Genomic DNA, 12,325 nt, shown 5'->3' with positions numbered 1-12,325 from the left:
AGCTGGTCCTGGGACCATTCAGCTGGTCCTATTTATTCCAGTGACTATGTTACTTTCAGTTTAATTTTCTTGTTGTGATGCTTACAACGCCAACACAAAAAACTTTTCACCTCTAAAGTCACAGAGTCCTTGATCTCCCTCTTCTCTTGATAATTAAGGTATCAATCACATTCCTTTTCCTCCAGTCCCCCCCCCCCCATTAAAGGTAAAAATAATCCTATACCTTACTCCAAAAATTCTTTTGGCGATATCTGCTCACTAAAGAGTTATTTTGCACATTTTAATCCAGTAGGACAATAATAATAATTAATAATAATACATGCAAGAAGAAAACGCTGGGTAAGAAAAAGGGTTTATCACATTATCATTTTAGTTTCTTACCTACAACGATTGGCAATAAAAAAAATCTTAACTGTTTAAAAGAGCAAACCAAAAACAAACAAACAAACAAAAAAAACAAAAGAAAAACCAAAACAAAACCACAAAGCAAAAAACCTAACCACGCACAATAAAAATGCCACAGAAAACCTTTGAGAAATGGCACTTTCCCCCATGCATACAAATGTATATATTTAATAGTCTCTGCTCTCTAAAAGTTACTGCTTTGCAAACAGCAGACACAAGGGCAGGCGTCTTTTCCTCTCTTCCTAACTCCTATATCTATTTATCTTTTTTCCTTCTTGTGCAAATGCACTTCTGAAGTACGGTGCAATTTTCTCTTCTTCCCCCCCCTGCATGTTTTTTTTTTTTCCTCTGGGTCATTCCCTTGCATTCCCTCCTCCCCGTCCATTGTCTCTCTTAAATCCATTCCCTTTCCCCCCCCCTAACACTCACTAAACTCTCTCTGGCTGTTGCCAAAAAGGATCATTGTTAGTTTCTTCACCTCTCTCTCTCTCTCTCTCTCTCTCTCTCTTTCTTTCTTTCTTTCTTCCTTCTCTCTCTCTCTCTCTCTCCCCTCGCTCATTCCCCAAACCTATTTATTTATGCACACGTCACCGGGGAGCCCCCGCCCCCTCCTGCATCTCATTAAGTGCCTAGAGTGTTTCTCTCTCCCTGTCAATAATCCCGGATCCCAGACTTCTCCGTTCCTCCGGATTTCGATCCCCCTTTTTCTATCTGTCAATCAGCGCCGCCTTTGAACTGAAAAGCTCTCAGTCTAACTTCAACTCACTCAAACCCGAGCGGCACGGGCTCCCTATGTCTGCGGCGTCTCCCCCCCTCTCCAGCTGACTTCTCCTTTGGTTTGTTTGTATTTTTTTTAAAACAATAACCCCCCCCAGTCTAATTTTTGTTTAATTATTATTATTATTCTCACGTTGGGTGTGAGGGGTTTGTGCGCCCTTGGCACGTTGATCAGCTCCCTGGAAGGAAGGAAGGAAGAGAGAGAGAGAGGGGGGGGAAAAAATCCAGAAGAAGGAGAAGAAGAAACCCAAAGTCACTGGTGCAGAGAGGAAAGGAAAGACATTTCCCTCCCCTCCTCCTCCTCCTTCTTTTTCCCCTCCCCAGGAGGAAAGAGAGAAGAAGAAGAAGAAGAAGAAGAAGAAAACAACCCCTTCACCTTGGACTTTTTTTCCCCCCCCGGTGCAAAACTTTTTCCTTTCTTCCCCCCCCCCCTTTCCCTTTTTGCAAAATTGCTGCCGGTGGGGTGAGCCGGCAGGAAAATGCCGCAGCTGAACGGCGGTGGAGGAGACGACTTGGGGGCCAACGATGAGCTGATCTCTTTCAAAGACGAAGGGGAGCAGGAGGAGAAGATCTCCGACAACTCCTCGGCAGAGCGGGATTTAGCGGATGTCAAGTCCTCCCTGGTCAATGAATCGGAAACGAATCAAAACAGCTCCTCAGACTCGGAGGTAAGGAGGGGAACCCAAAATCACCCCCCCCCCCGGCCTTGGCTTAGGGGGCAGGCGGAGGTGGGGGGCTTTGCTTTGCAACTGTGTTATGGGGCTAATCCTAAAACAAAACTTGCGGAGGGGGGGGGGGGGAGTGTTGCGATGGCGCTACAATGTTTGGCTTTAAGTTTCCTCCATTGCACAAACTTGTAACTCTGTTTCTCTCTCTCTCCCCCCCCCATCCACCTTTTTGTGTGTGTGTGTCCCCATCTTTCCTCCCCCCCCCCCCCCGTGCTCCCAGGCGGAGAGGCGGCCTCCGCCTAGGTCCGAAACTTTCAGAGATAAATCGAGGGAAAGTTTAGAAGAAGGTGAGTACCTCGCCCCCCCCCTCCCACCCCGCCCCCCAAGCGAGGAGCCCCCCAGCTCCGCGGGGCGACCTGCCGAAGCAAGCCCAGGGCGGCCCCAGCTGCGCGCTGCTGTGCTGGTCGCCCAACTTTGCCTGGCGGGGCGGAGGGGGGGGGGGCAGAGACACTTTCTAAACAAAGTTTTCCCCCCCCTCTCTTTTTATCCCCCCTTTTCACCCCCCCTCTCTCTCTTTCTGCCCCGCCATGTTAGCTGCGAAAAGGCAAGATGGAGGGTTGTTTAAGGGCCCACCATACCCTGGTTATCCTTTTATAATGATCCCCGACCTGACCAGCCCGTACCTCCCCAATGGATCGCTCTCTCCAACTGCAAGAACAGTAAGTGGCGCATATACCTCTCTCTCTCTGTTTATTAAACCATCGTTCACTGCTAGCATTGTACATTTCCTTCCTCTTCCCCCCCCCCACCCCCATCGCGAAGCCCCCGATGCCTCCTGCATGTCCTCCCCGCCCCCCCTCCCGCCAGTCAGAAACTTTCCAAACTTTTATGGCTTTTGCAGAATGGGATTTGTTTACACTTCGCCATATTTTTTTCTTTTTGCTTTTTTTAAAAAAAACTTTCAGATTCGCGTGGAGGTCTTTTCCCCTCTCGATTCTTCCTTCCTCAAAATAAAATAAAATTAAAATAAATCCCAGGCTGTGTTTTGGTTTCTTTTCTCATCAGCTGAATCTCAAATCTGATTTCTACAAAACTCTTTATTTTCCATGGTGAATGATCTGTTTTCTTCTGCCCTCTTCAGTGGCGTCTTGGTCTCTTCCCCCTCCTTTTTTTAACCTCCCCCTTAACCCTTTCCTTGCTGCAAAAGCTCCCTCAAATACTGATGTACTGTATTAGCAGTCACCAAGTTATATAGTTTCTCTCTTATCCTGTTTTGTAAAGACTAGAAACTTTAAAAAAAAATCCATTGCAAGTTGTCTGGCCTTTTCACTTTGGTTCAGCAATTTCTCTCTCTTTGTGTTTATGGCAAGTTCATTTACACTTTTTTTTTGCGGGGGGGGGGGTCTTATTGACATTTAATTGCAAACTCACATGCTTGAGTCTTTTAAACTGAACAAACCTTGATCAGGGAGATGAATCCATCTCTTGAACACTCACAGAAAAAGCCCATCCTTACTCCGAGCTAGACACACAGCCCTTATTTTGCAATGGGAGAAAGACCTGAAGGAGTTCTTTCTTTATTTGTGTGTGGCTAAGCTGAGTCCTGAAAGGAGTTAGAGCAGAGCACAGACCAGGACTGATACAATAAACAGAAACTGCCTTTAAAAAAAAAAAAAAAAGAATAAATTAAACAACCCCCCACTTGGAAGTGCATTCTAAAAATAATAACCTTCCTGAAAATATATGTGAGTGTGTGGATAAAGGGTTAGATTTTCTGGGTAAAAGTGTGTTTGTGTGTGTGTGTGTGTGTGTATGGAGGAGAAGAAGGAGGGAAGTAATTGTAGTTCACATAGTGGTGGTCTATTAAACTTTGGGGTTTGATGGCGGTAGGTTTGTCTCTTGCTGCTCTCTCTCCTTTGATGGCTTGTAGTATCATTAACTGCTGTATACCCCTATGTAACACACATCAAGACTAATTTTTTTTTTAAAAGGAGAGTTTTTTAATTATGAATGGTAACCCTATGGGGAGTACAAAATGCTAAGAAGTGTTTGTTTACACTTGCCAGGTTGTCATTTTGCATTCTTTAGGTGCTTTTAAATCTGCAGGGTCCCCCACCATCACCATGTATCTGTTTACACATTTTTTGTAACGTGAGAGAGCAATTTGAAATAACAGATCTACTGTTCAGTAGATGTTGAATCTGTGCTAATGGATTAAGTCTTGGACGATTCCAGTTTATCAGATCTACAAGTGTTTCAAAGCGTTAAAATATTAAACGTCAGGTCAGGCTTGTTTTCACTCAGTAAAGTGGCACTAGCAACCTAGATTAGTAAATATAGAGGAATAGAAATATGAAAAAAATATTTTCCTAGTTTTGCAGGTATTTAAGGATGTGATAGTGTTTTAGTTATTTTATTATGGTTATTATCTTGTAAGGCTGCTTTTCAAGCGCCATGATTTCTAAGACAGTGGAAGAGGGTGACTGCAGTTTGTAATTTTAATGATTGGGGTTTGTAATTTTAATGACTGGGGAGGGGAAAAGCATGGGCAGAATGCATTATATTTTGCTTCAGATATGGTTATGTATGTGTTTTGTGTGTGCATGGCTTTTTTTTTTTAAAAAAAATAAAATCAAATTCAGTTCAAGATCTCAGAGTATTCCCCCCAAATTACTTTGTTCCAAATAGTTTTCTATTGTAGTTTTTTAAAAACTTAAAATGCATTTCAGTATTTCAAGAATAGTTAGCTTAATTGAGGTCTCACATTTGGTTTTTCTCTTCTGATCTTTTTCCAAAAATATTTTTGTGACAACAGACATTTATTTGCCACCTTTTGCCACCATTATTACATTTATTTGCCACCTTCTTTTTTCTCATTAGAACCTAAAGATATGGATCATTTAGTAGTTCCCTTTAAAGGATATATTCCTCCCCTTCTCCCTACATTTAAAAAAGGCCTTCATAAGAATGTTCTGTTTGTATGAATTAAAGATATTGTAGAAAAGATTACATGTTATTTTATTGTTGACATAGCAGGTGGCCTTGTAGTGTGTTATCAGATGGATTCTAAAAGGGATATTTCCATTCTCAATAGGCAATTTTATTATTTGCACATCAGGAACCACAAACCTTTTCATACCTTAACCTTTTTTCTTTTACATTCTGTATGTCTCCGTGTTTGCTTACCACTTAATTATGGGCTGAAAAAATTAAAGTTGTTCATTTAGGCCTGAAAGCAGAATAATTTAAAGATTAGGAAGGATAGATGTTGTCTGACATACTGTATGTTCTAGGTGTATTCTTGACATCTACTAAACCAGCTTTGAATCCCAAACCTGCTAGATTTTAGTTTTAAATGCAAGTTGGAAATGTATAGAAAATTCTGCATAGTTATTATTTAATATATAAAAAAATACATATTGTGTAGACTTCTAATACCCTAGCCTTTAAATTTTCAGAGAGTATAAGGTAAAAAGGTGTAGTTGTGGAACATATTTTTTTTTCTTTTTTGTTGCTGCTGCTGCTGTGGTTTGTTTGTTAACTTTGGTTTAGCAGAATTTTTGTTAATTGTAAATGTATCTGCAGCTGTCTGTTCAAAAGCAAACTCCTAGGAACACTGATTTCTTCTTTTCTGTTTTAAGAACGTAAAGAATTATGAAGTATCATTAAATCTGCTTATGATGAATAATACATTATCTCAAGAATAATGCTTTAATTGTTGAAGACTCCATAAAGCTTGAGAGTAATAATTTTATTTTAAAATGACAAAGATTTGTCTGTATAATGTTAATTTTGTCTTTGATAGAGTAATGTGGATGGCTTTTAAGAATACAGATACGCATTAAGGAGAGATCTAGTCAAATAGGAATGAAGTAATGTATCTGAGAATCTCTGTCTCATATATTTGAAGAGGGACTGTGGTAGCTGGCTATTAGGAATAATAAAAGAAATTGTTTTCATTTCAAAGTTTAAAAACAGAGAAGTTGTATTTAATTTGAATCCTGCATCTAGTGTTTTAGTTAATGTTTTCAACCAGCAAATAGAAATATTTTGTGAAGAATATTTACCAGCAGATTTTTCATATTTTTATCAGTGCTGTTGTATCTTCCTTTGCCCTAAATTGTTTGCTTTCCAAGTGAGAGATTTGTTACTAGATTGCACATAAGGCAGCATCTTGTGTTCATTTGTGAATTTTGAATGCTTGGCACAGCAAAATATGAGAGCAGCCCATTCACTAAGGTTTTACGTTCAGTAAAGGAAACTTTAAAAAAAAAAATAACAGACTTGAAAAATGGATGTTTTCCTTTATCTACTGAATCAAACATAATCCTTTTTAATACAAAAGAGGTAGACACTGAAGTGTGAAGGGTTAATGGTGGTCCTTTTTCCCCTCCTTGAATTGTTTTGACAACACTTTTCAAAGTGTGACATTCCAAGCCCCCTGCAATACAATGTAATATTACTGTAATTACACAGGTCATTACATTTTAAATAGAGAACAATAAAATGCTTATTGGTACTGAAAAAGAACAGGTGTTCTTGCTCTTCTTTTGGTATTTATGCTAATTGTTTTTCATCTCCTTCAGAAATATTTATGGCTAGGCATGTTAAGATTTCAGTTTCGATATGACAGTATTAATTCTGTACTAATCTTAATGGTTGCAGTTTAATGTCTGCAATATGGATTATGGTATTAACATCCACCAACTAGTTTAATAATGTAGATATAACTTAATATGTCAGCACTTTAGTGCTCTATGATACTTAGCATTCAGTGATGTGCATTATTCACTCTCTCTTTTTTTAATGGACATGTTTTTAATAAAGTTTCTGGAATTGTGTAGGAACATGCTGTTATATAAGAATTGATGGTCCTGTGGTATAAATTGGTTGGAACGTACAATATGAAACTTCTGAATGCTTAAGTAGATAGATTGCTAATTCTACAGCAGAGTGAATTATTGGTGGAGGTATACAATGGTAAATAGTTTGGATTCTGTTAATTTTTTTTCCATAAAGAATCTGAATGTCCCTGATATGATTTCATTTTAGGGAAAATTCAGCATTGGTTGGTCAGCCAGCTTCTCTCTGAAGGGGCTATGAAAAATAGTTATAGCAAAGTTTCATGTTCCTGGGAGCTTGCAAAACAATATAATGCAGTACTGTTACTTGAGTGTACTGGATAATTGCAGTACTGCACTTCATTAAAAATAATATTTGCTTTAGAAATTGAACCTTTTAATAGGTGCACCGGTGGCTGATCTGTACTTGAAAAATTACAGTAGATGCCTTTCCAGGTTTTGAATGTATTCATACATTACTGGTGTTGGATTTTTTTTTTCTATTCTTTTCTCTCTGTTTTTTATTTTGCTTTTTGTTTTCTGCAAACACAAAAATATGTCGGTTAGTCAGTTAAACAATATGGTGCAGCTTTCACTGAAGATTGTAAACCAGAGTTCAGGTGAAAAAGTGTTTTACATTTGTCAGATTTTCATGACTGGGTTTCAAAATCAGATTAAAAATGCCTTGTAGAGAAAGGACAGCTGCAGATTTTTTGGGTGGATGTGAGTTTCTATGCCATGACTAAAACTCTGAGGACCTTTTCCCAGCTGTCTTGGAGTTATGTGGAAGTTGGATTATTGGCAGTTAAGCATGAGACAACCTGGATTTAGCAAATGCTCTCCTACACAGGAAGTAGATGACATTATAGTGGGGGGAAGGGAGGAGATTCTTGTGCAGACAGAAGCAGGCAAGAAATAATATGGTTCTTCCCCCCATCTCCTCGCCCCTCTCAACTTCAAAACAAGTGTTTGCTTGTGTATGTACACATTTTTTTCCCCATGGTTTGTACATGAATAGGATATTATCACCCCTTCACTGTAACTGTTGTGAGAACTTTTGTTTCGTGGTGTTGTTTGTAGGGTTAGAGAGAAGTTTAGAGGTGTGTGTGTGTGTGTTTGTTTTTCTTCAGGTACTAATTACTGTAAATATGCAAGTAAGCCTTAAACTTGGGTTCATAATTGGGCACGTTTGTGAAGGAAATGGTTAATTTTACAACCAAAGGCAAACTTGCACCTCGACAGGTCTGCTGAAAGAAATGTGCCACAGTCATTTGCTGGCAAGCAGCACAGGGTCATAAATCCACAGGGTTTATTTACAGCCTATAACACTTATGAATGTTAAGATATTTGACGCCACGCTGGCCTTATAATATCCAAGGTCCACAGACACTGGCAGTGGGTCAAATTTCTTTCACTAATTATAAGCAATGAGAGATTGGGGGGTGGGGGTGGAAATCATGAAAACCCCAAAAAGCTAAGAATATTGCACTCCTCCTCCTAACTGCAGGTTTGTGTTTTTGCTGTTTACGTAGGATATAGTTAAGTTTATAATTAACACTTGTAGTGCAGAAAAATTCAAGAGCAATTCTAAACAATGCAGACAGCCAAATTAAAAGTTACTACAGCTTGCATCCTTTATGAACACACTGACAGTATTGTGTAGTGTATCTAGATACCAACCCAACAAAATATTTCCCAGAATACTTAAAGAAACTTGATACCTGGATCTGCCCTTTAATTTATTGATGTACCAACGAGCTGGAAAAAGAAAAATCGCATGCCAGGATTAATGCACAAGTTAAATGCATCTTGGAAATGTGTATTATTAGCCTGGTTTTTTTTAAAGATGTTTGGATAGGACTTCAGTAAAAAGCTACATTCTGTGAAAACACACACAGAGTACAGCAGTTAACATTGTCAGCTTCGAAACAATAGTTGGATGAAAAAGGTTTTATGTGCTTCCAGAAGGAAAAATCTGAGTTTGCAGGGAGGAAAGTGTCGGGGGTGGGGGGGTGGGGGAAGGAGACTGGAAGTAGTGTTTGGGATAAGAAAACTATATCTGAGGAAGTGTAGAGAATCCAGAGACCAGGGGAGGGTTATTAGATGACTAAGAAAGAATGCTAAAGTGTAGAGAGAAATATTACAGACTTGAAAAAACATATTTGGGTGAATGACTGAAGGGGAAGTTGGGGAGCTAGGGACTGATTCTTAAGTGTCAAGAAAGTCTTGGGGGACAGGGAAAAACATTTTCTTCACTCAGTAAAGCTTGTTGTTCACAGCTCACTCTTGATTAAACATGCTTTCCTGGAGTGGGCAGTTAAAATTTAAGTGCTTCTCTCTTGCCTGTGTGCTGTGTGTGTTTTAAACTAGACAACATGATTAATAAACTGTGCTTAGGTATTAATCTAATTTTAATTTCTATAGCAGTTTCTTGATTTCAACATCACCATAGATTACTGTCACATCCAGATACCAGATAGCAGGGGACAAGCTGGGAGAGTGGGGGAGAAAAAGACTGAGAAATTGACTCTTGTTCTCCATATGGGTTTCTTCTACAAATCATGTAAATCCTGACTTTTATTAAAAAAAAAAAGGGGGGGGGGCTGTCATTGTACTTTCCACAAATAAATGTACAGGTAGTTTAGTTGAAGGCTTTATGCATTTTCCTAGTCAATGGAATGCTGTAACTTATTAGCCTCTGGGGATAAATATGGATCCCTTAACACCACATTACAAAGATGGTCTGGTAGTACCTTTTTAACAGGTTATCAACAGTGATGTTTTTTCATTTCGCAGGATACTTCACCCCTCCCTCCTCATCTAATTCCATGCTGGCAATTTAATCCATTCTAGTTTATTCTTTTGTTTTAGGCAGGCTAAAGCCTTGACCCTTATTCTTCTTGGGGTCATACACAGGCAGCCGGTTGGGCCAGTGCTGAATGAGTTAAGTTGCTAGCTAAAGTTTGGCTTCATGAAAGTAAATTTGAGGCCTGGTAGGCATTAGCAGGGCACAGCACATTTACAGGGCTTAATTAGTACGAACTGTAATTGTTCATGGGCTGCCAGAAGGAGTAATGTTCAGGAAAAGTGGAGTCGTTCTTTTGCAGTCTTCGGTTTTAAAACGATAAATCACTTGCATATTTGTGCAGTGATTCAAATGGAGCTGAGACCTCTCCATCTCAACATGTGGTAAATTGTAAAGTCAATGAATTGCAGATGTAGGGTACAGCCAGATTCCCAAAGAAAATGCAGAATGAATGGGCAAGAGTAACGCTGTAAATACTGACTGAGAGGATAACTGGGTTTCGGCTTGCTGTGCCAATTATGATGCACTAAAAACATCAGTAATTTTGTTCTAATCAATTTAAAGTTTCCTTAAACCAAATGCAGGGGGTACTGCGTGGCTTCACTTGAGGTGTTTTAGAAATACTGAATAACAATGGGATTCACACATGACAGCCAGATAAATTTCAATTAAGTCATTATGAGTAGTCTTAGAGTTGTTCGTAAATGAACTGGTAATGATTGGACACTTTAAAATGACGCTAAGCCACTTTTTAATGAGAAATGTAGTGGTAGAGAATGTCTTTGCATTCTAGTTTGGAGTATGCTGGGAAAGCTGTAGTGAGTTCTGCATTTCTTATTCACCCAGAAGCCCCATCAACTTCAGTGGGACTTCCTGGCTTAAGGAGCAATATGGCATGAAACCCATAATCTGTACAGTACAGTTCATCTTGAACAGCTTTCTGTTACAAAAAACACTTATCTCTCTTGCAGTTATTAATGGAAGACTGTCTTCCCTCTGCCTGATTCAGAGACCACTGAGATCAGTGGAAAGTCTCCCATTGATTTCAACAGGCTTTGGATCATGCCCTGTATGTCCTGACCTGACTTGAAAGTTTTGCGAAAAGCGGGAGAAGGATTTTTTTTTTTCCAAATGAATGACCCTTCCTATAGTGTCTGGTCATTGATTTTTAATATTTTAGATTCCTACAGGTATAAAACAACTATTGGGGTGTGATTCTGCAATCATGGTACATCGAGACCCATGATCCTCTCACCCCATGGAAGGCTCCCAGTGATTGCAGGGCCTGCTTTGAGGCCACCTTGCCAGTCAATACTGCCTTTCCGGTGTGAGTAGGTGGATTTGTATGGAAGTTGTAAAAGTTAATGATTGTTCTCTGACTCACAAGCTGCTGGTTTTAGTTTGAGGAAAAAAAATTAATGACAGTAAATGATGGAAATTATAGGAGACAAGTAGGCCTTGGTGAGAGGAAAAATAGATTTGCGTTGTTAAAATGTTTTTGCTTCTTGCTGAAGGAAGTGCAAGGTCAAGAGAAGATCTGTGGATAGTTTCTCTTTGTTGTCAGATGCTTAGGGTGCTGAATTCTTTAATGCATATGGTCAGACATTTAAATCAAATTCTTAGATGCCTGTCCATGTGGATGTTAAAGATCCCATGGCATTTTTTTTTAAATGGGTATGAAATAATCCTTGTGTCCTGGCTAACAGTTTCCTCTACTCAGTAAAACAGATGATTTTAATGCCCAAGGCTCTGTGGGAAGTACTGTTGAGTGCATAATGGCTGCCATGTTTGACTACACAGTCTCTGCTTACCAGTGTCTAACTTACTGCTTTGTAAAGCTCTCTAGAGTGCCTAGGGTGTGAAAGGTGCTATAAAAAACAAAATCCTGATCTGTCTTTCAGTTCCACTGTGGTGCTGCAGTTGAACTCCCCAAAATAGAGGGCTCCTTAGAAAAATACCAAATTGAAAATACTGCAGAGTACAACGTTTTGGCATGTGTGAGTTTGAATTTTAGAAACAAACGATAGAAACAAAACGCCTCCAACTTTTAAGAGATTCTTCACAGCCACAAAAGAAAGGGTCCAGCACCCATGTGAGTCGACAGCTCCCCCAGTTTATATCAGATCAGTTGTTCTAGGATATGGCCATGTCTATACTAGGGACAAGTAACTAAATCTGTTTTAAAAGCCTGTCTAGTTGAACTGGTGCAAATCCCTAATGAAGTTGTTATTGAACTAGTTTAACTCCTGCTTAAATTGGTTTAGCTTGGATCAATAACTTATATAGATTGTATTCTTTTTGCGAATACAGACTAACACGGCTGTTACTCTGAAACCTGTTATATAGATAAGCAAGGGTTAAATTGGCTTAAGATCATCTACATTACAGGCTTGCTTTGGCTGAATTAGACCAATTTAAAATTGATGTAGTTAAACCAGTGCCACATTACAGGTATAGATAGGGCAGTGGTTTTCAAACATTTTGTATTGGTGTCCCCTTTCACGCAGCAAGCCTCTGAGTGTGATTCCCCCCTTATACATTATAACCCGGGGGGGGGTATAATTAATGGGGGGTCAGGGCTGTCAGACCCACAGAGCTGACAGCTCGGGACCCACATGGAACCACCTTGTGACCACAACCCCCAGTTTGAGAATGCATGGGATAGGGTTTATGTGCAGCATTACATATAGATAGCTGCATTGGTGAGCTCCCAGACTCAACAAAGGACTATTGAAAGGTTGTGGGTGGTTTGTATGTTTAAATATTTACTTGGATAAAGAATCCCATGAGAAGATTTAACCTTGAACGAACATATCAGAAGAATAAGT

General features: G+C 39.5%; 1 protein-coding gene across 23 annotated transcripts in view; it reads left to right on the top strand.

Moving 5' to 3' along the window:
* Nucleotides 1–1,597: 1,597 nt before the first annotated feature.
* TCF7L2 (transcription factor 7 like 2) overlaps nucleotides 1,598–12,325 on the top strand; it is a 202,545-nt gene continuing 191,817 nt past the window's right edge. For all 23 annotated transcript variants that reach the window (XM_077823131.1, XM_077823130.1, XM_077823126.1 and 20 more), the window contains exons 1-3: nucleotides 1,598–1,850; nucleotides 2,131–2,197; nucleotides 2,445–2,569. In XM_077823131.1, coding sequence (XP_077679257.1) covers nucleotides 1,662–1,850; nucleotides 2,131–2,197; nucleotides 2,445–2,569 — 381 coding nt within the window. In that variant the 5' untranslated portion in view covers nucleotides 1,598–1,661. The remainder of the gene's footprint in view (nucleotides 1,851–2,130; nucleotides 2,198–2,444; nucleotides 2,570–12,325) is intronic.

This window comes from Eretmochelys imbricata, chromosome 7, assembly GCF_965152235.1.
Source record: "Eretmochelys imbricata isolate rEreImb1 chromosome 7, rEreImb1.hap1, whole genome shotgun sequence".
In the NCBI taxonomy this organism is placed as follows: domain Eukaryota; kingdom Metazoa; phylum Chordata; order Testudines; family Cheloniidae; genus Eretmochelys; species Eretmochelys imbricata.
The sequence above is the reverse complement of the archived record's forward strand: the minus strand, read 5'-3'. Positions and strand labels throughout refer to the sequence as shown.